The sequence below is a fragment of the Callithrix jacchus genome, chromosome 17 (assembly GCF_049354715.1).
Source record: "Callithrix jacchus isolate 240 chromosome 17, calJac240_pri, whole genome shotgun sequence".
NCBI lineage: Eukaryota > Metazoa > Chordata > Mammalia > Primates > Cebidae > Callithrix > Callithrix jacchus.
Window position 1 is genome coordinate 74,816,708 of NC_133518.1, and position 27,617 is coordinate 74,844,324.

A 27,617-nucleotide genomic window follows, 5' to 3' on the forward strand; every position below is an offset into this window, starting at 1 on the left:
AATTAGCTGGGCATGGTGACACGTGCCTATAGTCCCTGCTATTTGGGAAGGTGAGGCAGGAGGATCACTTGAGCCCGGGAGGCAGAAGTTGCAGTGAGCCAAGATCACACCACTGCACTCCAGGCTGGTGACAGAGCGAGACTTCACCTCAAAAAAAAAAAGTCCAAAACCAAACTCACAAAGCTTTAAGTCATTTGTGCAAAAAGAACTTCATTGTTTTCACAAAGGCAGAAGCCACTGAAGCTTCCAAAATGCTTTCTAATGTGTGAACTAGTTTCATTAAACTACATAAATCAGCCACAAAGAAACACTCAGAAATTATCTCCCCATGAGCCTGAGTCCCCAGGAGCTATTAGAATAAAATAACAAGGACTTTACAAAAAGTTTCCCCAGCTCCAACTTACTGCTTATAGTGGTGAAGACCCCAACAAGGAAATCAGCCACCGGTGCCTGGTCTTGGCTTCTCTGCACAAGTCGCAGACCCTCAAAAAACATGCGGGCGGCTTCATAAGGCTGGAGCAACCTCAGCAAGGAATAACCAGCTCGGTAGTAACCCTGGAACAGGAAAAAAGCAAAGCTGTCATGTACCACAACTCCTTTAACCTGCTGGTGAAAGGAAAAGCAAGATTGGCAACACGGGAAATCCAACTCTGAAAGTCTCACTTCTGGCTGGTGCAGCGGCGCTTGCCTGTAATCCCAACACTTCGAGAGACCAAGGCAGGAGGATCACTTGAGCTCAGTAGTTGGAGACCAGCCTGGCCAACATAGTGAGACTTTGTCTCTACTAAAAAGAGAAGAAAAATTAGCTGGGCATAGTGTCACATGCCTTGTAGTCCCAGCTACTCAGGAAGCCGAGGTGAGAGGACTGCCTGAGCCCAGGAGATGGACACTGCAGTGAGCGACAGTCATGCTACTGCACTCCAACCTGGGAAACAGACTCAGACCCTGTCTTGCTTCTAGGTAAACAGGGATTTCTAACCAGCACTAGGTACAGGGTTTCCACATTATATTCTGTGCCACGTTGCTCCTGCCATTTAACTGTCAAGAAAACAATCACTTTCAAATCCATGACTTAAATAGCATCTAACATATGACACAGAGAGAAGGAAGAAGGTCTGTTTCCAGTTACATCTGTGGTTGGTTTGTTTTTTTATTGATTAATTGACCGATTGAGAAAGAATCTTGCCCTATCACCTAAGCTGGAGTACAGTGGCATGATCCTGGCTCACTGCCACCCTCTAACTCCTGGGCTAAAACTAGCTGGGACTACAAGTGTGCACCACCATGCCAAGATAATTTTTCTATTTTTTGTAGAGACGAAGTCTTGCTATATTGCCCAAACTGGTCTTGAACTCCTGCCCTCAGGCAATCTTCCTGCCTCAGCCTCCCAAAATGCTGAGATGACGAGGCCAGGGTGCAGCTCAAGTGAGCCACTGCACCTGGCCTTATTTATTTATTCATACTTGAAGTCACAGCTTGGGCCAGAACAGAAGAATGAAAATAATCCTTTGACTAGTGTTCAGGAAAAGAATGAGATTGACATGAAAACAAAGGTGTTTTTCCTGCCCCTTTCAAAGTAAACACAATTTCCACTGAGTATGTAAGAAAAAAACTGTAATGACAAACATTGAGATTTACTGAGTTCTACATTATAAGCAATATTCACGAGAGGTCAAAGAAATATTTGATTTCTATAGAAAGAAGAAAATTACAATGATCAATAGAAGAAAATGGTCACATTTTGCCCATATACAAATAATATGACTCTTCGAATAAGAATAAAATTATATTGGCTTCACCACTTTGATCATCCGAATCAACCTCAGGTATCTACGGAAACAATTTTCTGTCTAAGATAACGGGAGGCTGGGTGTGGTGACTCAAGCCTGTAATTCCAGCACTTTGGGAGGCCAAGGCAGGAGGATTGCTTGAGCCTAGGAGTTTCAGACCAGCCTGGGCAACATAGTGAGACCCTGTCTCTACAAAAATAAAAATAAAAATAAATTTTCATTAGCTGGGCATGGTGGTGCAAGCCTGTAGTCCCAGGTATTCCAGAGGCTGAGGGAGGAGGATCACTTGAGCCCATGAGCTTCAGCCTGGGTGACAAAGCCAGATCTTTTCTCAAAAAAAAAAAAAAAATGGTAACAGGTGTTCACCAACTGGGTTCATAAAATAGGAAGTACTTTAAAATTCCATATAATACCAAATTTCTGACTATTTATTGATGTGTTTTAACCTTCATTTGAAAGTTTGAAGACCTCAGATAACAAAGGAAGGAGGAGAAAAGGTAAAAAGTTGTGTTTTATTTTTTCTAACCAGGCAACCTAGTAGAGAATCTCCCATTTCTTTGCCTTCCTCAGATTTAAGAGTTTGGTTTTTTGTTTTTTTGTTTGTTTGTTTATTTGTCTGTTTATTTTGAGGAAGATGAAGGGGATAGAATATGCCATTTTGGCATAAGGATTATTTTGAGCTGAAGGCTCAAACTGACTAAAAAGCAGAAACTCTGAAGAAATGAGGACTGCCATAAATCTCCTCTCCCAGGGAAGTTTTATGGCCATGAAGAAGAGAGAAATTCAGCACCAAGACTGGCCTGAACAAACCTTGCTAGGATAGCCCTTATCTTCCCACATACGTACACCTTCCCACAGTGTGCAGCCCCTACAGACCTAAAACTCTTTTCCTTTGTCTTGTCACATCTCTACAATTTATTACTTTTTATTAAAAATATCATAGATGATCTCAGACCTGTCTACGTTTTTGGAGCTTTACTTCTTTTCTAGGAAGATTCCTTTGGCACATAAAAGTCAACATCAAATGAAATCTGTATACTTGTCTCTTACTAATCTGTTTCTTGTCAATCTAATTTGCTGTGCTGTCAGGGGCTGCTGCAGGTTTGGCCACTCAAAGGAGGGGCCCCTTGATGTAAAAGCATCAAGTACCTTGGGTCACAGTCACAGCCTCCACTTCAGAGATGTGGGCAAAACCCAAATATTAACACCGTCCCAGCTAGAGAATTGGGAATATCCTAAAATACCTTTGGGAAGAAATTTCCCACGAATGCACTCCCATTTTCGAAACCGGTCAATAACTTTTAAAGCAATGGCGTCCAATCTTTTGGCTTGCCTGGGCCACACTGGAAGAACTGTCTTGGGCTACACATAAAATTCACTAATACTAATGATAGCTGGTGAGCGTTAAAAAAAAACCACCACAAATGCCAAATGTGGGTGAAGGGGAGAAGAAAAGCAAAGCACACTGCCATGTGTGTACCTACGCAACTGTCTCGCATGCTCTGCTCATGTACCCCAAAACCTATAATCAAATAAAAAATTTAAAAAAAAAAAAAAAAAACCACCACAGGCTGGGTATGGTGGCTCACACCTGTAATCCCAGCACTTTGGGAGGTGGGCAGATCACGAGGTCAGGAAATCGAGACCAGCCTGGCCAACATGGTAAAACTCCATCTCCACTGAAAATACAAAAATTAGCTGGGCATGGTGGTACGTGCCTGTAAACCCAGCTACTTAGAGGCTGAGGCAGGAGAATCGCTTGAACCAGGGAGTCAGGGGTTGGAGTGAGCTGGGAATCACGCCACTGTACTCCAGCCTGGGCAACAAGAGCAAAACTTGTCTCAAAAAAAAAAAACTCAATGTTTTAAGAAAGTTTATGAATTTGTGTCGGACCACATTCAAAGCTGTCCTGGACCCCAGGTTGGACAAGGTTTTTTCTAACGTATTCATCTTCCAATCAAATACGTTTAAGAGTCAGGGTCCACTTATTATGTAAAATATCCAAATCCGTCTCTCAAAGTTGAAGTACTCCACGGGTCAAACCTCCACTACTCCCTTCCCATCGCATTCTGCTCCTAGCAGTCACACACTGCATGCTGCTTCAGATGCTCCAGAGTTGCTATTGAATTTAAGGTCTCTGATTTTAATGCTCTGCTTCTCCCCAGATTGAATGCAAACTACTCTAGAGCTACTCTAAGTCTTCCCCTCCTTTTGTCTGCCTTGAGGCACCAAGAGCGGTAAAGGTGCCATGAAGAGTGGCACTCAGAGCATTTTTGAGGAAAAAACAATCAAATAATGTCTCTTGACCTTTGTTAACAATCTTAAAGGGTCTTAGTGGCCTCCAAACTTCCATGATCCCTCCAAAAAGCTGGCTTCTACTGTTATCAATGCCTTCTGAAGAATCGGTCTTGTGTCATTCACCCAGCTTGCGTCTGAAGTAAGGCTTTGCTCAAATGAAACTTGCAAACAGCAAAGAGCATGAACAGATATGAGTTTGGGTGTAACCACCTCAGAACAAAACCAGCTCCTCTGAAATCTGCACTGTGCTTCATCCACTAGGAGGCCAAGCTCTGCGGTCCCTACACAGTGTGTTTCAACACTCGGCAACCCTTGTTTTCACTCTTCTCCAGATAAAGATCACATGCCCTATGGGCAGCTGTCTGAAGATGCAAAGAGAGCTGAACTAGAAGCATTCCTAGCATTTCCACTTGTAAAAGGAACGGAAAGAGGCAGGCTAAGAGGAGGGGGCGGCAGCTGCCACCCCCAGAGGCCACTGCCCCACTACTTCACTCATCCTCTCACACTTTCATCCAGTGCCCAATACTGCAACTCCCCTCCCACCCCACACCTTCACCCTGCCACCCCACACCTTCACCCTCCCACCCCACACCTTCACCCTGCCACCCCACACCTTCACCCTCCCACCCCACACCTTCACCCTGCCACCCCACACCTTCCCCTCCTGCCCCACACCTTCACCCTGCCGCCCCACACCTTCACCCTCCCGCCCCACACCTTCCCCTCCCGCCCCACACCGTCACCCTCCCGCCCCACACCTTCCCCTCCCGCCCCACACCTTCCCCTCCCGCCCCACACCTTCCCCTCCCGCCCCACACCATCCCCTCCCGCCCCACACCTTCCCCTCCCACCCCACACCTTCCCCTCCCACCCCACACCTTCCCCTCCCACCCCGTACCTTCACGTAGGTTGGATCCCATTGGAGGCATTCCTTGGCAGCAACAAATGCCTCATTCCACTTCCCGAGGCTGTAAAATGCATTTGATTTGTTGCACAGCAGCACAGCCAAGTCCCTCGGGGGAACCCTGTAAGAACAAATCCGTGCTCTGTCATGGTTCTGCAAATACAGGAAACATTCCTTGAAGTCCCTCATTCTGGCGCTGGCTGCTGCCTTCAGGAAAGGGGTTTCAGTAGGAAATGACTCATTTATGCTTATCAGATCAGTCTCCCAAGCCCCCAGAAAGCCTGGAACATTTGCAAATTATAAATCTGTCCTTCCTCACTCCCGAAAACTCTGCTCCCATCTTTTAAAGACAAATGTTCTCAACACATCGGTTCCATCTCTCACTGATCTCCACATGGAATCACACCATCTTCACTGCCAGCCCTCAGAAGAATGGGCTGCAGGTAAGAGGCCTGTGCAGGCCCTGGGAGGAGCAGGGCGTATGGGCAGAGAGTTCCATAGTCCTGGTACCCACAGTGTAGACCAAAGTGGAGGCAAGAAATCTACTTTGGGTGATTTCTCTCGGGTGAGTATGGCCCTTGCCCCAGACTCTTGCCTGCGAGGAGGGGCGCAGCTGGAAGATGGCCAAAGGGGGCCTTTTAAAGCGTGGCAGGGCAGGGATGGCTCTTGCCTGGGTTTAGAGGTAACACAGCTGCAAGTTACTGCTGAAACCAGGCCAGAAGAAGAAGGAAAATTCAAAGCAAACCACAATGTGTCAAGAGAAGCCCAGCTACCAATTGAATGTAAGATACAAAGAAAAAAAAAAAAAAAAACAAGCCTTATGACTTATTTATTTAATATCTCTCTTTTTTCTTTTTGAGATGGAATCTCGATCTGTTGACCATGCTTAAGTGCAATGGTGTGATCTTGGCTCAGTGCTACCTCCACCTCCCGGGTTCAAGCGATTCTCCTGCCTCAGCCTCCCAAGTAGCTGGGACTGCACGCACGCACCACCATGCCTGGCTAATTTTTGTATTTTTAGTAGAGACAGAGTTTCACCATTTGGTCAGGCTGGTGTCGAACTCCTGACCACATGATCCTATGTGGCCAGGTGCGGTGGCTCACGCCTGTAATCCCAGAACTTTGGGAGGCCGAGGCGGGTGGATCACGAGCTCACGAGTTCAAGACCAGCCTGGCCAACATGTTGAAACCCTGTCTCTACTAAAAATACAAAATTAGCTGTGTGTGGTGGTGCACCCCTGTAGTCCCAGGTACTTGGGAAGCTGAGGCAGGAGAATCACTTGAACCCAGGAGGTGGAGTTTGCAGTGAGCTGAGATCACACCACCGCACTCAAGCTTGGGCGACATAGTGAGACGCCGTCTCAAAAAAAAAAAAAAAATCTTAATTGTAAAAATAACACAAACCACTGTAGAAGAATACAGAAATCACTGTAGATGATACAGATAAGCACAAAAATATTAATAAAGGAAAAATCACCTCCATTACTGTCCCCACCCTCAGTGTTTTGTGCCTGGCTTCTTTCATGGCCTATCATAACCTCTAGATGAAAGAATGAGGCCCCAGAAACACACAGGAGGCAGTGGGTCAGTATCGGGAGATCAGCTAGGGAGCTGTGACCACAGGTGGAAGAGATGCCATGGGTCTGTCCCAGACACCCTGGCTAGTGTAGTCTTTCCCAGCTGCAATGTCTGTTGGCTGTAGCTAGAGGTTCTCAGCACCCTGTTCTCCAGAGAGTTATCCTCAGCCTAATGAGAGCTGCCCTCTCCCCAGGAGTCACACCCACACTATGGACTGAACTTCCCCCGCCCCCAATAGCCAAAAAAACACCCTATGTTGGCTGGGCGAGGTGGCTCACACATGTAATCCCAGCACTTTGGGAGGTGGAGGCAGGCAGATCACCTGAGGTCAGGAGTTTGAGACCAGCCTGACTAACCTGACTAACCCTGTCTCTACTAAAAATACAAAAATTAGCGGTCATAGTGGTGAAGGGGGTGCCTATAATCCCAGCTACTGAGGAGGCTGAGGCAGGAAAATCACTTGAACCCGGGAGGCAGAGGTTGCAGTGAGCCGAGATCACGCCATTACACTCCAGCCTGGACAACAGAGTAAGACTCCGTCTCAAAAAAAAAAATCCCTATGTTGAAGCCTTAACGCTCAATGTGGCAGTATTTGAACACGAAGCTGTTGGGAGGTAGTTATGTTTAGATGAGGTCATGAAGGTAAGGCCCTCAGAAGGAATAAGAAGAGACACTAGAGAGCTTGCTCTCTCCCTCTTTGCATGCAACAACCATCAGGCCAGGAAGACATCCCTCACAGGGGGCAACTTGATCTTGGACTTCCCAGCCTGTAGAACTTTGAGAAATAAATTTCTGTTGTTTAGGCCAGCCAGTCTGTGCTATTATGTTATGGCAGCCCACGCAGAGTAATATAGCCCCACTGCCTAGAATGACTGCTCGGGGCCAGACAGCCTAAAGCCAGTGGCTGACTGACATGAGAATCAAATAGTCAACCCCCTTGCCTCAAAGTGGAACCAGCTCTGCAGCACATTCATGCTCCAGAGCTGCCCATGTGATCAGGCGAAATCTCGCTTGGTTTAGACACCATCCATGCTTAGAGCCTTCCATTGGGCAATCCTGCCCCCCTCAGTCCCCTTCTCCTGCAGGTACGCTGTAAATCACACGCACCTGAGTCTCAGTGTTAGCTGGCTGCGGCAGGAAGGCCAGCAGCAGGTGATGGGCAAGGGAAACAGTGTCAGGAATGGCCCGTAAAAGGCAGTATGAATGTACAGGCATAAGTCCCATTAGGGGTCACAAAGTAAGTGGCAGAGCTGAGCGCTGAACACACATAGTATGGGGTCACACTACAACCAGAACCACTATACAATACGACCTCTAAGAAAGCTGAATGTTTGCCCTGATGGAGGATCTCTAGGCCTGGCTCTGACACGATTCTGACCTGTACCAAGACAAGGCAGAACTGCAGAAATTACAGGCACAAGCCACTTAGACTCTACTCAAGCTCAACTAGAGTGCAGACATCAAGGAGATGGGAGTGGGAGGTGGGCGCTGTGTTTCAGTCATTTAATTTGGTGCCATTTCCTAGCACAAGCTTAGGCTGTGTGCACCCCACAGAGGCCAACCTCTGCTCGCTCTACTGCAGCTGTTCCAAAAGATGATCTGGAAACTTCTGAGGACCCTCAAGACCACTGCAGATGACCCCCAAGGTGTACTTTCACAACTGTGGTAAGCTGAATAATGGCCCCCAAATACTGTTCTATGTGCAGAAAAACTAACTTCTGTGATTAACAAGAGATGTAGTAGGTGTGATCAGTCTAAGGCTTTTAGGAATAGGAGATCATCCTGAATTACAAAAAAAATCACGAGGATCGCTATGAGAGAGAGAGACAGAGGGAGACAGGAGCACAGCTGAGAAGAGGGGGAAGTGATAACAGAAGTGAGATTGGAATGATAAGCTTTGAAGATAAAGGAAGGGCCCACAAGCCAACGAATATAGGCTGCCACTCAAAGCTGAGAACGGCAAGGACGTGGAATCTCCCCTCAGAGTCTCCGCAAAGAACCAGCCCTGCTAATACCTTGATTTTAGCCCCATTAGACTCGTTTAGAACGTCTGACCTTCAGAACTGCAAGACAGTAAATCTGTATTGCTTTAAGCCCTAAATTGGTGGTGATTCGTTAGAGCAGCAACCGGAAACGAATACAGTAAGACATCAATGAGCCTTTTTCATACTCACTCCCTCACACTCACACAGGGAGTTTTCCAGAAACTGTATGAGACGTGATACTGCAACAGACTGAATGCTGATGTTAGAAGCCAGTTGTCTTCTACAGAGCCAAGGCATTAAGGAGATATGCAAAAATGTGCAAGTTTTTGTTTTGGAAAATATAGTTTAAAAATACACCACGTAGGCCGGGCGTGGTGGCTCTCACCTGTAATCCCATCACATTAGGAGGCCAAAGCGGGCAGATCATGAGATCAAGAGATCAAGACCATCCTGGCCAACATGGTGAAACTCCATCTCTACTAAAAATACAAAAATTAGCTGAGCCTGGTGGTGCATGTCTGTAATCCCAGCTACTCGGGAGGCTGAGGCAGGAGAATCACTTGAACCCCAGAGGCAGAGGTTGCAGTAGGCCAAGATCGCACCACTGCACTCCAGCCTGGAGACAGAGAGAGACTATGTCTCAAAAAATAAAAATACATGTAATAAATTTATTGATAATTTATTTATTTATTTTTGAGACAGAGCTTCACTCTTGTCGCCTGGGCTGGACTGCAATGACACGATCTCAGCTCACTGTAATTGGTTCAAGTGATTCTCTGCCTCAGCCTCCCAAGTAGCTGGGATTTTAAGGCTGTGCCACTCCACCCAGCTAATTTTGTATTTTTAGTAGAGACGGGGGTTTTACCATGTTGGCCAAGCTGGTCTTGCACTCCTGAAGTCAGGTGATCTGCCCGCTTCAGCCTCCCAAGCTGCTGGGATTACAGGTGTGAGCCACTGCACCCGGCAAATTTGTTGATATTTTTAAATAAATGCATATTTTAACTTTTTTCTGTTTTAAGTTCTAGTATACTGTATTGACAGCTACAGACTACATAAACAAAAGAAGCTCTTTGGGGGTCCTCAGAAATGTTTAAGCACGTTGTGATACTACAATGTTTGAGAACAGGTCTACGAGAAGCTGAAGGGGCAGGGAAAGAGAAGGCGAACCTTAGTGCGGGGGGGCGGGGGGCAAGGGCAGGTGGGGGGGGCAGGGAAAGAGAAGGTGAACCTTAGTGCGGGGGGGCGGGGGGCAAGGGCAGGTGGGGGGGCAGGGAAAGAGAAGGTGAACCTTAGTGCGGGGGGGCGGGGGGCAAGGGCAGGTGGGGGGGGCAGGGAAAGAGAAGGTGAACCTTAGTGCGGGGGGGCGGGGGGCAAGGGCAGGTGGGGGGGCAGGGAAAGAGAAGGCGAACCTTAGTGCGTGGGGGCGGGGGGCAAGGGCAGGTGGGGGGGGCAGGGAAAGAGAAGGCGAACCTTAGTGCGGGGGGGCGGGGGGCAAGGGCAGGTGGGGGGGGCAGGGAAAGAGAAGGTGAACCTTAGTGCGGGGGGGCGGGGGGCAAGGGCAGGTGGGGGGGGCAGGGAAAGAGAAGGCGAACCTTAGTGCGGGGGGGCGGGGGGCAAGGGCAGGTGGGGGGGGCAGGGAAAGAGAAGGTGAACCTTAGTGCAGGGGGGGCGGGGGGCAAGGGCAGGTGGGGGGGGCAGGGTGCACTGGGGCCAGAGAGTAAATGGCATAGATAATCAAGAAGATGAAATGAATGACAACCAGGAGGTTCATTCAGGGACTTCAACCATCCCAAGAAATCCAACCCCAGCCAGCCAGAAGCAGAAGTTTTGTTTCGTTTATCAACAGCCCTCTGTTTCACTTTCTATTTCCCTTCTTAAACAAACAATCTCCCTACAGTTTCTAAGCTGACAGTGCAGAGAAGATAAATAGGAAGTGAGGGAGAAAGAAAACAGAAACTTCGGGGAACAATAAGAACTGAAAAGAAAACATAAGGAACAGAGTCCCCTGTACTGAGAAAGAAAAAGTGGGGTGAAATGCGAACACTTACCCCCATTGGTATAACTGCAGGAGAATCTGGATGGCTTCATCGTACTTTCGGATGGCCAAAGAGAAGTTTCCGTTCTTAAGAACCTGGTTGCCAGATTCTTTCAACAGCTCAGCATACACTGTGGGGTCCATCCTGTGAGGAGACGGGGTAGAGGCTTACTGCCAGGCCCATGCAGGGCTGTTTACCTTCCCATCTGCACTGCTGAAATCTGGAGAAGGACTTTTGTTCACTCTGGCCCCACCCACCTTCAAAGTGCACATCTTGGCAACACCTCCCACCACCAGGAAACCAGGCAGTGTGTCTGACAAGATCATTTTGTTCTCAGTTATTCTCTGTCCTCAGGGGTGGCCAGACCAAGTCCATGTATTCAACATCAACAATCTGGAGGAGGCTACTTCCATGCGTGAGACAACACAAACCTGGTAGGTAGTGAGCGGTATCTCTGTAACTGGCATTACTATTAATCTCATTTACCCATCACCACAGCCCACAGGAAGGCACTGGCCCCACTGTTCAGATAAGAAAACTGAGGCTCAGAGGTTCAAGTCACTCTTGACCACTGTACCACATTACCTATTGATAAAAACAAAACTGAGTTGATAGTCCTTCCACTCTCTCTCCATTTTTTGTTGTTGTTGTTGTTTTTTTTTTTTGAGACAGAGTTTCGCTCTTGTTACCCAGGCTGGAGTGCAATGGCGCGAACTCGGCTCACCGCACCCTCCACCTCCTGGGTTCAGGCAATTCTCCTGCCTCAGCCTCCTGAGTAGCTGGGATTACAGGCACGTGCCACCATGCCCAGCTAATGTTTTGTATTTTTAGTAGAGATGGGGTTTCACCATGTTGACCAGGATGGTCTCGATCTCTTGACCTCGTGATCCACCCACCTCAGCCTCCCAAAGTGCTGAGATTACAGGTTCTTCTACTCTCTTAAAAGATGAGACAGGGAGGGGAGGCGAAGGCCTCAATATGCAAGTGGTTAGGACAGACAGCCACAACCACTGTCTCTCCTGCCCCCTCCTTTCTTAAAACACTATAAAATAGGCCAGGCACGGTGGCTCACATCTGTAATCCCAACACTTCGGGAAGCCAAGGTGGGCAGATTACAAGGTCAGGAGTGAGAGACCAGCCTGAGCAACATGGGGAAATCCCGTCTCTACTAAAAATACAAAAATTAGCCAGGCACGAGGGTGGGCAGCTGTAATCCCAGCTACTCTGGAGGCTGAGGCAGAAGAATTGCTTAAACCCAGGAGGCAAGAGGCTGCAATGAGCTGAGGTGCCACTGCACTCTAGCCTGGGCAACAGAGTGAGACTCCATCTCAAAAAAAAAAAAAAAGAGAGAGACAAAGAAAAAAAAACTATAAAATAAGCCTTGAAATATTTGTCCCTGAGACAGCCGTTGCCTGCCTACTTATCTGTGTCCCCAGGGGTATTTGGCCGCTTTCAGGTCATACCCTTATTTTGTTCATTTTTGCAGCCCTACAGCCTCGAACATAAGGGGTATTTAACCCTACGGCCTCGAACATAAGGGGTATTTAAATATCTGTGGTGTAACAATTTACATGCCAGACCCAGAGAAGACACATATCACTTGTTCCCGTGAGGCCTGTGTGGTTGGAGAAAACTGCCTGGGGGGCCTTAGTAAGTGTGCTAAGAGGAGAGCACCCAGGAAGCCCTTAAGAACAGCTGCCGAGGAGACAGGGAAAAGGCAGGGGTCAGACGACAGGTCCTTTAGGATTGCTGCCCCTCAGGACGGCGGAGGGAAAGGCAAATCGGTCAGGTAGGGTAGGGAGGGCAGGCCTTAAATATGTGGACAGTTTCAGGTGTTCACAGATGACATGGACCTATGGGGTCATAAAATGTATTAGGTGTCTTGATGACCAACACAATTCTTGGATAGATAGTAATTATTAATTTTATCATTTCAAATCCCGGCGGGGGGCTGAAGGGGGAAACAGACTCAAGCATACATAAGTGGTGATTTATTCTAAACACATTTGACTTCTTGGGAATGGGGTTTTTGGACTGTACTGCATTTCTTAGGCAGAGCTTTAAAAGAATGAGACACGTGACTCTTAAGTCAGAATACAAAACTCTACCTATGCTTTTCATTTAGTAATCTCTAAATTACATGACTACTATTTACACAGCGATGACTAAGAACATGAAAAAAAATTAAAGAACTGATGTAAAAGATATGCTTTTCTGGCCGGGCGCGGTGGCTCACGCCTGTCATCCCAGCACTTTGGGAGGCCGAGGCGGGTGGATCACGAGGTCAAGAGATTGAGACCATCCTGGTCAACATGGTGAAACCCCATCTCTACTAAAAATACAAAAATTAGCCAGGCGTGGTGGCGCGTGCCTGTAATCCCAGCTACTTGGGAGGCTGAGGTGGAAGAATCCAGGCGGAGGTTGTATGTAGTGAGCCGAGATTGCACCTCTGCACTACAGCCTGGCAACAGAGTAAGACTCCGTCTAAAAAAAAAAGAAGATATGCTTTCTTTCAAATATTGTTGTCCGTTTGTCCAATAAATATTGTTTAAGCTGGCCATGATCAGGCAACTAAAACAAGCTAATTATTGTAATAACTGACAAAACAGTTCATATCCCTCCTTTATAAATAGCTTTCCACCGCAAGAAAAGACTAACATTCCGACCAAAATGTATAAGGGTCCTAAAGAAACAACTCACAAACAAACACCAAGTAATTGCTACTAAATATATGAAAAGTAGGTAAACAGGATCACCCTCACTAGTGCATAAGTAAATCAAAAATTGAACAACAAAATACCATTGGAAAATAAAATAATGACACTAAATGTTGGGGATACTGCTTACAGGGGAAATAGAATTCATCATGAATGGGTTTAGCTTCATGAATGTTCACCACAGTGAAAAACTGGAAATAACTCTAAATGTTCCATAATATATAATGGGTTTAAATCAGTAATAGAAGATTCATATGGTGGAACAGCACACAGTTGTTTTTAAAATCATGTTGTGTCTGAGCATGATGGCTCACAGCCGTAATCCCAGAACTTTGGGAGGCCAAGGCAGGCAGATCACTTGAGGGTCAGGAGTTCGAGTCCAGCCTGGCCAACATGGTGAAACCCCATGTCTACTAAAAATACAAAAATCAGCCAGGCGTGGTGGCGCATGCCTATAATTCCAGCTACTCGGGAGGCTATGGTAGGAGAATCACGTGAATCCAGGAGGCAGAGGTTGCAGTGAGCCAAGATCATATCACTACACTCCATCCTAAGTGACAGAGTGAGACTCTGTCTCCAAAAAATAAAATAAAATCATGTTGCAAAAGACCAGTCGTGGTGGCTCACGACTGTAATCCCAGCACTTCAGGAGGCCAATCACCTGAGGTCAGGAGTTCAAGACCAGCCTGGCCAACATGGTGAAACCCCATCTGTACTAAAAATGCAAAAATTAGCTGGGTATGGTGGTGAGCACCTGTAATCTCAGCATCTCAGGAGACTGAGGCAGGAGAATCACTTGAACCCAGGAGGCAGAAGTTGCCATGAGCCAAGATCACACCACTGCACTCCAGCTTAGGTGACAAGAACAAAACTTTGTCTGAAAAAAAATAAAATCATTTTGTAAAAGAACGTTTAATTGTAGAACAAGTTAGTAAATGAAAAATACAAGCCTATAGGGTTGAAAAGGCATATAATCCCAAATTGTTTTAAATACATAAAAGGTAGTGAAAATAGGCCAAAATGTGAAATGCCACTGGTATTTTAGCAGGATTTTCATTTTCCTCATTTTCCTGAATTTCCAGCTACTGTACAATGTACCCCCTTACTAATCAGACCACAAATGTTATCAAAGGGACTCTTTAAGGGTTTAACTGAAGAATTCAAACACAAAGCGTTTCCACAGTATTTACAAACACAAAAAAACTCTTCATTTCAAGATTATTTTTCATACTCCTTTAGAAACCAACAGTCAGCTGTTAATGTTATGTGGGCAAACAACAAATGTATTCACCCACCTATGTTTCTGCTTTTTCGTGGTACAATCACATCAAAGGTGAAAGGAAGAATGCCAACCATACAGAAGGGCTTTTTCTTCCTAACAGGATTCATTGAGAGTTACATTCTCATTACACAGAAGAATGTTTTATACCTCCACTACATAATACAGATGGCTCCGTTGTTGGGTCTTTAGAAAAAAAAAGAAAAAGAAAAAAAAACTGGCCAATTGGTGGTCTGTTTATAAAATGAAATTACTAAATATAAGTGGTGATAATTTACCATAATGACAATACCCTTCATAGCTAATATCTGCTAAGTGCCTATTATGTGCTTTGTATCAGTACGTCTTTTCATTCTTCTAAGAAGGCCCAGCCACGTGCAGTGGCTCACACCTGTAATCCCAACACTTTGGGAGGCCGAGGAGGGTCCATCACCTGAGGTCAGGAGTTTGAGACCAACCTGGCCAAAATGATGAAACCCCCATCTCTACTAAAAATACAAAAATTAGCCAGGCATGGTAGTGCATGCCTGTAGTCCCAGCTATTCAGGTTGAGGTACGAGAATCGCTTAAGCCCAGGAGATGGAGGTTGTAGTGAGCTGAGATTGCAACACTGCATTCCAGCTTAGGCAACAGAGTGAGACTCTGTCTCAAAAAAAAAAAAAAGGAAGAAGCAGCAGCCACCCCATGAGGTCAGCGTGACTGTGTCTCTATTTTGCACATAGGTTAAGCTACTTGCCACAGTCACAAAGAAACTGGTGATGCATGAATTCCAAGCTAGGTGACCTCACTTTAAGAGCTAAACTACACTCTCAAGAGCCAAGACAGAAGCTAAAAGATCAGCACCCAGTAAAATCCCTAGAGCGTGTGCTATTTTGGCTGGCACTGAGCACTTTGCCCTGCACTCTCAGTTTTCTTAATGGTGCAAAAGCTGTAAGATACATAAAGACAGTTGCACAGCTGCCTGGCTGGCTTTCAAACTTTCACTATGTCCCTATTAAGAATTCAAACTCCAGTTGTTGGAATGTGTCAGAGGCCACTAAGCTACACATGAAAAAGGAAGAAGATGCAAGAAAAATGCAAATACACTGAGAAGATTTTGAAACAAGGAAGTCTGAAACAGAGCAGATCCAGGTGGTTGTGGTTTTTATGACTCATTGTGTATACATATACACATGAAATTCTGTAACTGACTTACAGGATTAGAGCAAAGTGCAGAGATTGGCAACAGGGATAGCCTATGGGGGAGCTGCTACTGAAATGGACAGAGAAGAAGGCTTTCCCTTCATACGTTATCTGGATACTACTTGAATTCTTGAAAACAAATTGGTTTACTTTTTTATTTTTTAGGGGTTTTTTTGTTTGCTTGCTTGCTTGCTTTTTTCGTTTAGGGTTGCCAAAAGAGCCCAAAAGCAGTCAGTGATCCAAGATAAACTCTGAAATCCTGGCAGTAGCGATAGATCAAAGTTGAGGCTAGAAAGAATAACTTTTTTTTTTTTTTTTTTTAGTGAGATGAAGTCAAGCTGGAGTGCAGTGATGCGATCTCAGCTCACTGCAACCTCTGCCTCCTGGGTTCAAGCCATTCTCCTGCCTCAGCTTCCCGAGTAGCTGGGATTACAGGCATGCACCACCATGCCCAGCTAACTTTGTATTTTTAGTAAAGACAGGGTTTCCTCATGTTGGCCAGGCCGGTCTCAAACTCCTAGCATCCACCTGTCTCGGTCTCCCAAAGTGCTGGGATTGGGATTACAGGTGTGAGCCACCATGCCCGTTCCCTCCCTCCCTCCCTTTCTTCTTCCCTCTCCCCTCCTTCCTTCCTTTTCCCTCCCTCCCCTTTCTTCCTGCCTTCCCTCCCTCCTTCCTTCCTCTCTTTCTTTCTCTCTTAAAAGTGACTCTTTCCTCTTCCCCACAGGGCAGGTGCCACAGTCAGGGATAAAAATCCAAAGTCAGAATACATCCTAGGGACTCCAATGTGTTTTGTCTTTTCTTTTTTTCTTGGAGAAACAGGTACAAATGTGGGAAAAGAAGAACCGGATTTTCTTAAGAAACTCATTCAAAATCTATCAGAAGTCCCCTAGCAAATTATAACGTGCTGCACCCAAGTCTTCCCTACCCAGCACATTTAAATAAAACAGGACCTGATCACTTTACCACCAGCCCGCTCAGCTGTCTCACCATCCTGCCCGAACTGACCAAAGCCCAGTAAAGCGGCCTGCACTAAACCTGGGGCATTATCAGTGCAACTTACCCCCTTTGCCCATCAACTTTAACTCATTCCTCCTTTATTTCTGCCTCAATTACACCCAACTTACATGCACATCAAAGATGTTTCTACAACCAGTTTGACCAGTCCAGCTCCAAACTGTTTTTGTAAAATTTATGTTCTGAAAGTCATTCTCACAGCAAAAAGTCAACACCATAAATAATTATCTCCCTCCCTAATACGTGGGTATGCAGTCTCTTGACTGCATTTGGGTGGGGTTCTTTTTTTTGAAATGGAGTCTCACTCTGTCACCCAGGCTGGAGTGCAGCGGCATGATCTCGGCTCACTGCAAACTCCCCCTTCCCAGGTTCAAGTGATTCTCCTGCCTCAGCCTCCCAACTAGCTGGGATTACAGGCATGCACCACCATGCCAGGCTAATTTTTAGTAGAGATGGGGTTTCACTGTATTGGCCAGGCTGGTCTCGAACTCCTGAGCTCAGGTGATCGCTCAGGTGATCCTTTTCAGGTCTCCCAAAGTGCTGGGATTACAGGCGTGAGCACTGCACCCAGCCCGTTTCTTTTTTGTTGTTGTTAAATTTTATTGAGGTACAATTTACAAATGATGAAATGCACCCATATTCAGTGTTTAATTCATTTAACAAATTTACAGTCATGTAACCACAACCACAGTCATGATATAGAACACCCCACTCCCTCACCCGCAGCTCCTGGCAACGTTTTTCTAGAACTTTTTACTTTTTAAATTGACATATTAATAATGTGCATATTAACAGTGATGCTTCAATACCTATAATGTATAGTGTGACCAGATGAGGGTGTGTAGCACATGCATCGTCTCCAACATTTATTATTTCTTTACGTTGGGAATGTTCAATATCCTCCTTCTAGCTATTTGAACTATATGTTAGTGTTAACTACAGTCATCCTACAATGATAAAGAACTGCTTTTAATTTTCACACATCCAACACATACGTGCCTTCCCACTGGATCTGGATGTTCAGCATACCTCAGTCCTATTGTTCGTACAGCATCTACCCTATGCTGGGCATCAGGAGTCTGATGGTGAAAGGGTGGCCATTATCCTCACCTTCCAGAAGTTCACTGTCTGTTAGGGAGATGAATATTTTTTTTTTTTTTTTGAGACGGAGTTTCGCTCTTGTTACCCAGGCTGGAGTGCAATGGCGCGATCTCGGCTCACTGCAAACTCCGCCTCCTGGGTTCAGGCAATTCTCCTGCCTCAGCCTCCTGAGTAGCTGGGATTACAGGCACGCGCCACCATGCCCAGCTAATTTTTTGTATTTTTAGTAGAGACGGGGTTTCACCATGTTGACCAGGATGGTCTTGATCTCTTGACCTCGCCATCCACCCGCCTCGGCCTCCCAAAGTGCTGGGATTACAGGCATGAGCCACCACGCCCGGCCCAGGGAGATGAATATTAAGTAAATCAATAATCACACAAACATTACAGTTAAAAGATTTTTCTTCTTACAAAGAAAAAGTAGAGGGTATAAGAAAGCATGTAACAGGAGAACACTGCTTAGATTGTAGAGGTCAAGGTGAGTCTTTGTTGGAATTGACATTTAAGACAAGATCTAAATAGCGAGCACTCAGCCCAGTGAAGAGGAGGGCAGGTGTCCAGGCCATGAAACAGCACGTGCAAAAGCTCTGAGCTGTACTGTTCCAGAACTGCCAGTGCCTACAAAGCTGGAAGAGTAAGTAACCGCTGCAGTAAGTAGATGATGGATCTTGGAGGCCATCGGAGGCTCTTGGAATTCATCTAAATGCAAATGGGAAAGCAGCACTGTCCATTACAACTTTGTGACGATGCAAATGTTCAGTTTTAAACTATATAATACAGCAGCTACTAGCCACACATGGCTATTGTACATTTGTACTAGCCATATTTCAAATGTACTTCTTTCTTTCTTTTTGTATGTTTATTTGTTTGTTTAAGGGAGGGCAGGAGATGTTGGGAGTTTGGTGGGAGCAGAGAAGGGAGAGGTGAGTTTAAGATTTTCTCCAATTTTCTGCCACTTCTTCCATTACCATGTATTTAGTAAACTTGGGGCTACCCCTATATGTATTAATCAGGAATTGGTTTTCTCTATAGCATACATTCTCAGTGGGGCAATATTGCCCCCAAAGGAAAGAAAGTGGTTTTGGGGGGAGTAAAAATGTTTATTATTTTCATATACAAAGCAAGCTCTACATACAATACAAAAAAGGATATACAGTACTATCTGTGGTATTTAAACTTCATGGATACTGGGGAAGCTAGATTAGCTACAAGTCTGAAAATGTTGGAAAGAGCTATAATGAAAAAATGCTTGAATAACACTGCCCTAGCGGAAATTGAGGGATGGAGGAAAAGGTGTTAAAAGTAAACAAAAGATCTACCGATGAATGCATCGACAAAACGTGGCATATGCATACGACAGAATACTATTTAATCTCAGAAAGGAAGGAGATCTTGACACAAGCTGCAACCTGTAGAGGGCATTATGCTAAGTGAAATAAGCCAGCCACCAAAAAAAAAAAAAAAAAAAGTATTTTATGATTCTACTTACATGAGGTACTTAAAATAGTTTCATAGAAACAGAAAGTAGAGCTATGGGTACCAGGGACTGGAAGGAAGGAGAAACGGGAAGTTGTTGTCGTCTAATGAATATGGAGTTTCAGTTTTGCAAATGAAAAAGTTCCAGAAATTGTTTACAACATATTAATGCGCTTAACACTACTGAACTGTACACTTAAAAAGTGTTAAGATGGCAAATTATGTTTTGCGTTTTTTTATCACAGTTAAATTTGTTTTTAAATAAAAAGAAAACAAAACAAAAACCCAGAAAGGAAAGGAAAGGGAAAGGAGAGGAGAAAGACAGACCAATGTAAATGAGTATGTTCTGGACTTGTATTTGACTCCGAGCTGGACAGAAACATTACCGATTTTCCTTACACACACCGTGCTACACCAGGAAACCCAAAAGACAGCAGGATATCAAAGTCTCCCTGTTCAGAGTAGGACTGATTTACATGCCCACCCAGGAAAGTAAACGCATCCAAGACACTAGCTACTTACATAGCCCCACTGACAAGATGGCAGTTAAAATATCCCCCAGCAGGCATCACAGGCAGGTGGGTTTGCAGTATTCAAAATGTAATTTCTGTGACCATAAAAAAACTGTATTATGCAGTAAGTGTATTTGGGATTACAGTCAAATGGTCAAACAACATACAGCAACAATTACTGTGCAATATTAACAAAAAGACATAGAGGTCTGTCACACCCCATCAGCTTGATGGGCCCAATTTTTCTTTAACATTTTTATTGAGGTGACATATAGTATAATGTGTGTAAGTAACATGCACTACTCTTCAGTGTTCAACTCTGATTTTCATACCCATATAACTCCCACCTAGATGCATATTTAAAACATCTCCTGGTCTCCAGAAGGTTCCCTCTTGTCCATTCCTAGTCCAAACCCATCTTCACCACTATTCTGACCTGTACACCACAGATGAGTTTCACCTGTTCTTGAACCCCATAATAACACAGTAAGTTCCCTCTTTTCTTAAAGATTATGCCTGTGAGACAACTCTATTGTTGTATATATCAGTAACTCCTTTCTCTTACTGCTGTGTAGTGTTTGATTGCATGACTATGCCTCAATTTATTTATCCATTCTGTTGATGGGCATTTGAATTGTTTCCAACTTGAGACAACTGTGAATAAAGTTGTTTTGAATGATCCTGTACATGTCTTTCAGTGAGTATTTGTCTGCCTTTCTTCCCAGGAGTGGACCTGCCGGGTCACAGGGGAGTTGTGCTATTTACTTTTAGTGGAGACTGCCGGTTTTCGAAGTGGTTGAACCAATTTATACTCACAAAAGCAGAGTTTTCAGTATATAAACTGCCAACATTTCTGAATTCTGGGCACTATCAGTCTTTTTAATTCTAGCCACTGTGGTATCTCATTGTGGTTTTAATTAGCATTTTCCTGATGACTAATAATGTTGTGTGTCTTTTACTGGTCATATGACTGTTCTCTTTTATGAAGCTCCAAACAGACCCAATCCTAAAAGAGTTGTTTTGTTTTTAATAATTAACCACTAGATGACAATATGCCAGGCCCATTTTAGCTCCCGTTCTTGCAATATTGCTAATAGACAGCAGGAGAAAGAATGGACTCTGCCCTGGACACTTGACAGCCATTGTTCAGCTATACAGTACACAAACTAGAATGAGCTCAGGAGAATAAATTCTCTTAAAATGCTTTACCAACAAATAGCTAAGGAGATTTCATTATATTATAGTGACAGAATGGTGCCTGAAAATACTCTCGTAGAAAACTAAAAACAGGTTAAACTTTTACAGCAGATACTTGAAAGTTGATCCTTAGTAACAATTAATGATATTCACGATTTAGGAAGCTCTGACACTCTACCCATTTGGCTACAACCAACCTTTCTTGACACCTTTAAAGTGGCCACTCCTTCCTGAGTCCCAGCTTCCTTTCTGTTAACTGCCTCTTTCCTCAAGCTCCTCAGACTTAGGGGAAGCTGACCCCGCCCTTACTTCCAAAGGGTCTGATGAGCAAATTGATCTCCCTGGCAGAAACTGGTTCAGTATTGAGTAGGGTGCAAAATTCTGGCCCCTGAAATGTACAAAGATGTTTACTAGAGGATTCTGAGAAAGTGTTTTATCATTAAAACACTTATCATGGGGCACTGTCCATTGTGGAAGTGAAGCTGTGAATCCTGACCCTGAGATGTGTAAATGTGTGGTGCTACATTTCAGCTGCATTTTGCTTCTGGTTTAAGGATGAACCCAACACTCACAGAAGAGGACAGGGCCCAAAGAAATAAAGGAAACGTGGGGTTGGGGTAGCCATTGATTGGGAGAATCCTGAGTCCTGCCCTATCTCTGGACTTCTTCTTACATGAGTGCATCAGTTAGGATGCCTTTGGCCACAAATGAGGAGTGGGGGGGTATGTAATTTTCTCACATAATCAGAAGTAGGGGAGTAAGAGTCCAGCTCTTCATCTCTCTGTAACGCCATCTTAAGCACACTGGGTTTGTACCCTCATGCTTGTCCCCTCAAGGTTGAAGGTTGCTGTAACTCCAGGCATCACTTTAAAGACAGGAAGAAGGGGTCCCTGCAACCACTGGCTCCCTGGCACCACATATTTCTTTTCTAAAAGAGGAAAACTTTCCCAAAGCCTCCAAGTGGACTTCTCTGCGTCTCACTAGTCAGAAGTAGGAACCTGTGAAAACAAGTATGTGGTTCTATAATGGTAGGTGGCCAGGGAAGAGAACGCTGGTAGGAGCTGCTGGATTTGCCAAACAACAGGGTGAGCCAGTGCATATCCTTGTTGTTTAAGTCAGGCTTTCTGTTACTTATAACTAAAAGCACAGCAGGCCAGGGACTGTGGCTCACGCCTGTAATCCCAAAACTTTAGAAGGCCTGGGTGGGAGGATCACTTGAGCTGAGGAGTTCCATACCAACCTAGGCAACACAGTGAGACCCCATCTCTACCAAATTAAAATTAAAATTAAAAAATTAGCCAAGTATGGTGGCATGCACCTGTAGTTCCAGCTCTTTAGGAGGCTGAGGCTGAAGATCACTTGACCCTGGAGGTCAAGGCTGTGGTGACCATGACTGTGCCACTGCACTCCAGCCTGAGTGACAGAGTGAGACCCCATCTCAATAATAATAATAATAAATCAAAGCACAACAGTTTAGCTCTGTGACAGTTACTATTCTATCTGGCTACTATTACTATTCTACCTGGAACATTTTGTCTGATATGGTAACTCCAAGGTTCTCTCAACAGACTGCACCATGCACTAAGGCAAGGTAACCCCTGTGACTCACACATACACCTCCAGATGGGCTCCGGAGCCAGAAAGTCTGAGTCAACCTTGTGACATTGGACCCTGTGACCTGATTAACCAACCTTGCAATATTCTGCTGTTGTTCCTGCCTCAGCCCTTCCTGCCTCAACAGATAAGTCCACTGTGACACTGGACCTTGGAGTTTGTTACCCCTCTGCCACAACACCCTTGACCCCAGATGCAAAAACCACCCTGAACTGTTAACTTCCGTAATTTTCCACTGCCTACCCCAAACCTATAAAACCAACTCCTATCCCACCATCCTCCACTGACTCTCTTTTCTGACTTAGCCTGCCTGCACCTGGGTGAATAAACAGCCATGTTACTCACACAAAGTCTGTTTTGGGGGTTCTGTTCATTCAAAGCGTGCTCAACATTTGGTGTCAAAACCCATGCAGGGGTACTCCTTTGGGAGACCGACCCCCCCGTCCCTGCCCTCCCTCTGTGAAGAGAACCACCTGTACCTCAGCACATCAGAGCAGCCCAGCAACCCTCTCGTCACATTCAGATTGGGTAAACAGTCTCTCCCTCTTTCTCTCACTTTTCCTTTTGAGAAAAGGAGACAAGTCTCTCCCTCTTTCTCTCTTTTCCTTTAGAGACAAAGGAGACACTCTTTATCCGTGTAGAGACAAAGAAGACAAGTCTCTCTCTCTCTTGCTCAAAAACTCCAATGTTTGTCACAGACTCGGGAAGACAGTCTTCCCTCAGTGTCTGGTAAATCATGGGGACACCTGCCTGATCACTCACCCACGTTACAGCCCAGGATTCAGTCAGGGATGCCTACTGAAAACCCCATAGCTGCTCACTCCTCCTCCTCTCTACAGGACTTCTCTCCTTAAAACTTACCTTCTTCACCAGGGGCAATATTCTGCCCTCTATTCTTCTGTCTTCTCCTCTAGCCTGCATCCTAAAAAACCTAAAACCTCTTCAACTGTCCCCCGATCTGAAACCTAAGTGTCTCACTTTTTTCTGTAACACAGCCTGGCCTCTAGACAAATTAGATGATCGTTCCAAATGGCCAGAAAATGGCACTTTCGATTTTTCTATTCCATGAGACCTATTTTTTTCAACAAGTGGGCAAATGGTCTAAGGTGTCCGATGTCCAGGCATCTTTTAATACTCCAATCCCTCCCTAATCTCTACTCTCAATGCAACCTGTCCCAAATTTTCCTTCTCTCCCTTCTGCCCACCCCTTCTGCCTCCAACAGTAACTCAGAATCCTCCTTGTCCATTGACCCTTCCGACCTCTCTCCTCCCCGCCTGTCCAAACCAGACCCTAATCCAAGCCCTAAACCCCCCACACAAAGCCTCCTTCCTCCTCCTCTGCCCACAACCCACCTCCTTATGCCCCTCCTGTCACCTCCCACCTCACACCAGGTCCGGCTTACAGTTCAGTTCCGTGGTTACCTCCTCCACCCTGCCCAGCAATTCCCCCTTCGAGAGGTGGCTGGAGCCGAAGGCACAGTTAGGATGCCCATTCCTTTCTCTTTATCCAACCTTTCCCAAATCAGCCAACTGTTAGGCTCCTTTTCATCAGATTCTACCAAATATATATGAGAGTTCCAATGCTTAACCCGGTCCTATAACCTCACCCGGAGTGACTTAAATGTCATCCTTACTTCCACTCTCACCCCTGAAGAATGCTTCATACGCATTTTATCACCCAATCAGCCCCTGACATTAAAAAAGCTACAGAATGAGAATCTGGCCCTCAAACCCCACAACAAGAACAAATCAACCTCTCCTTGAAGGTGTTTAATAACTGGGAAAAAGCTGCCCGGTGGCAGCGCATCTCAGAACTACAGATGCTGGGCTCTGCTGTGAGACAAACCCCAGCCACACCACCAGCTCACAAAGACTTCCAACCCCCAGACTGCGGCGTCCAGCCGCCTTTCCCGGACCTGGCTTCAAGTGTCCGAAACCTGGCCACTGGGCCAAGGAATGCCCGCAGCCTGGGATTCCTCCTAAGCCCTGCCCCGTCTGTGCGGACCCCCACGGAAGGTCGGACTGTCTGACTCACATTGCTGCTCCCAGAGCTCCTGGACCGATTCCTGCCCAGATCTCCTCGGCTTGGTGGCTGAAAACGGATGCCGCCCAAACATCTTGGAAGCCCCCGGACCATCAGGGACACAGAGTTTGGGCAACTCTTACGTGGAGGGTAAGTCCACCCTCTTCTTAATCACCTCGGAGGCCACCCACTCCACGCTGCCTTCTTTCCAAGGAGCTGTCTCCTCTGTCCCCATAACTGTTGTGGGAATTGACGGCAAGGCCTCCACACCTCTCAAAACTCCCCACGTCTGGTGTCAATTAGACCAACACTCCCTTCCACATTATTTCCTAATCATCCCCACGTGTCCAGTTCCCCTGTTAGGCCTGGATATCCTAGTAAAATCGTCTGCCTCCTTAACTATTCCTGGGCTACGGCCACACCTCACTGCTGCCCTCTTCCCGGAACCTGCACCTCCCTCAATAGCTCCCCTTATGTCCCCCACCCTAACCCTAGGGTGCGGGACACCACCTCCCCATCCCTTGCTCACTCACCCCTCTTCATCCCCTCAAAACTAACCACCCTTATCCTGCCCAGCACCAGGACCCCACCCCAGCACAAGCCTTCAGAGGCCTACAGCCTGTTATCGCTCGTTACTACAACACGGCCTCAGTTCCCACCAACTCTCCCTACAATAACCCCATTACCTGTCCAAAAACCGGACAAGACTTACAGGTCAGTCCAAAACGCTTGCCTTATTAATCAGCTAATGCTCCCCATCCCTCCTGTAGTGCCAAACCCCTGTACTTCCTCCAACTTCTCTAAAAGTCACCCGAATTCCTGAGAAAACCTAAATGCCCTGCTCCCGTCTGTCTTGCTGCTTCACCTTCTTCCTCCATTCCGCATGCCAAGACATTTTCTGGTGCCACCCCCCGCTGCCACCCTTAACACTCTTCTAAAATGAATAAATACCCTTCTTTCCCAAGGTACCCCATGTAACTTTTTCCCCAATAAAGCACAGCTGTTTACTTTCCTCCCCGTTCTTTGCCTGTTCCTCCTGCTTCCTTGGCTCTCCCACATAATTGCACCTATTATTTCCAACCACCTCAACAAAACCCTTTTAACCCATTCTTTGCTAAACCAGCCCACCCCAACCCTAACAAAGGGTTGCTGGCTTTGCCTCTCTCTATCAGCTACAACTTATATTGCCACTCCCATCCCTGCAAAAACCTGGGTTCTTAACTCGCCTCACTTACCACCCTCGCTAAAAATCTCCTTTCAACTCTTAACTATGCAGACATCCATAGTTAACTATCACTAACATGCTCAAACATACCCTACAAGGACTCGTAGTACAGCTTCTGTGCTCCCACATTTCCAACCGCACTCCATATACAGGTAGTAACAAACCCATACACGGTTCTGTAACCACAAATACTGTTTTAACTTTTCAGGCCCCTTCCTGCTTCCAACACAACCTATCCTCCGGCCTACCTCTTGGCCACCTCCTACTCCATCAGTGCAACTTTACCTTAAAACTCCAAGCCCCAACCAACTATCAAAATTTTCTAGTCACCCAAACTGCTTTATTCAGCCAACCTGTCCGCTTCACAGGACCCCCAAAAAGTCAACACCACTTCTTTAACAAATAATCAGGGTTTTATAATGCTTTCTCATACACCTTGAAAACAAGACCTCTCCTTCCACACAATCACCCTATCAAACCCCACTACAACCTTTCACAGCCACGGCCCTTGCTGGTTCTCTTGGTATCTGGGTACAAAACCCTAGCTCCTTCGGAACATTTTCTCACCTTTTCAGTCTACGCTTCCAGTTCTGCCTAAGCCAAGGGCTTTTCTTCCTTTGTGGCTCTTCCACCTACCTCTGCCTTTCTACCAACTAGACAGGCACCTGTACCTTAATTTTCCTTACTCCCAAAATCCTGTTTGCCAATGGAAATAAACACCTCCCCGTCCCCGTTGTAACTCCTTCACGCATTCCGTTAATCCCCTGGCTTGTGGGATTAGGAGTCTCCACTGCTGCAATCGGGACAGGTAGAGCAGGCCTCACTACCTCCATCACTACATCCCACAGTCTCCCTAATGACTCTTCCGCCAGCATTTCAGACAGTACTCAAACACTCTCTGTTCTCCAACCCCAAGTTAATTCCCGAGTGACACTTGTCCTCCAAAATCACCAAGGCCTCGATCAATAGACTGCTAAGAAAGGAAGAATCTGCCTATTCCTAAATGAAGGATGCTGCTTTTTATCTAAACCTTGTCTATAACGCCATCAAAGACTTTAAAGACAGGGCCCAAAAGCTCATTAATCAGGCAAATAATTATTCTGGACCTAGCTAGCCACTCTCTAACTGGGTATCATGGCTCCTTCCATGAGCAGGCCCCTTATACCCATTTTTCTCCTCTTATTTGGACCCTGCCTTTTCTGACTAATCTCTCAATCCCTACAAAATTGTATCCAAGCTATAACCAATCAGTCAATATGTCAAATGCTCCTTTTAACAACCCCACAATGTCAACCTTTGCCCCAAAATCTCTCGGTAGTCTAAATTCTTTCCCATTTTTAGGTTTCCCCGCTGCCCCCAATCCTGCTCAATGAAGCCCTGAGAAATGTCACCCACCACCCCTGTGTACATCCCCCAAATTTCACTGCCCCCCACTTTTTTTAGTTTTTAGTTTTTCCTTTATATTATTAATATAAAAAAAGGCAGAAATGCAAGGTTCTTTGAATTGACTGCATCATGGACCCCTGTGACACACACACACCTCCAGATGGGCTCCGGAGCCAGAAAGTCTGAGTCAACCTTGTGACACTGGACCCTACAACCTTATTAACTGACTTGCAAACATTCTGCCATTGTTCCTGCCTCAATCATCCTGCCTCAACTGATAAGCCAACATTATGACAC

The 27,617-nt window shown here is 45.7% G+C and overlaps 1 protein-coding gene across 5 annotated transcripts in view; it reads right to left on the minus strand.

Annotated features, from left to right (window-relative positions):
• The window catches only part of TRANK1 (tetratricopeptide repeat and ankyrin repeat containing 1), a 127,862-nt gene that overhangs the window by 73,482 nt on the left and 26,763 nt on the right, over positions 1–27,617 (minus strand). For all 5 annotated transcript variants that reach the window (XM_035278568.3, XM_035278569.3, XM_035278567.3 and 2 more), the window contains exons 2-4: positions 10,604–10,735; positions 4,987–5,113; positions 405–555 (exon numbers count right to left, since the gene is read on the minus strand). In XM_035278568.3, the coding sequence (XP_035134459.2) occupies positions 405–555; positions 4,987–5,113; positions 10,604–10,734 (409 nt within the window). In that variant the 5' untranslated portion in view covers position 10,735. The remainder of the gene's footprint in view (positions 1–404; positions 556–4,986; positions 5,114–10,603; positions 10,736–27,617) is intronic.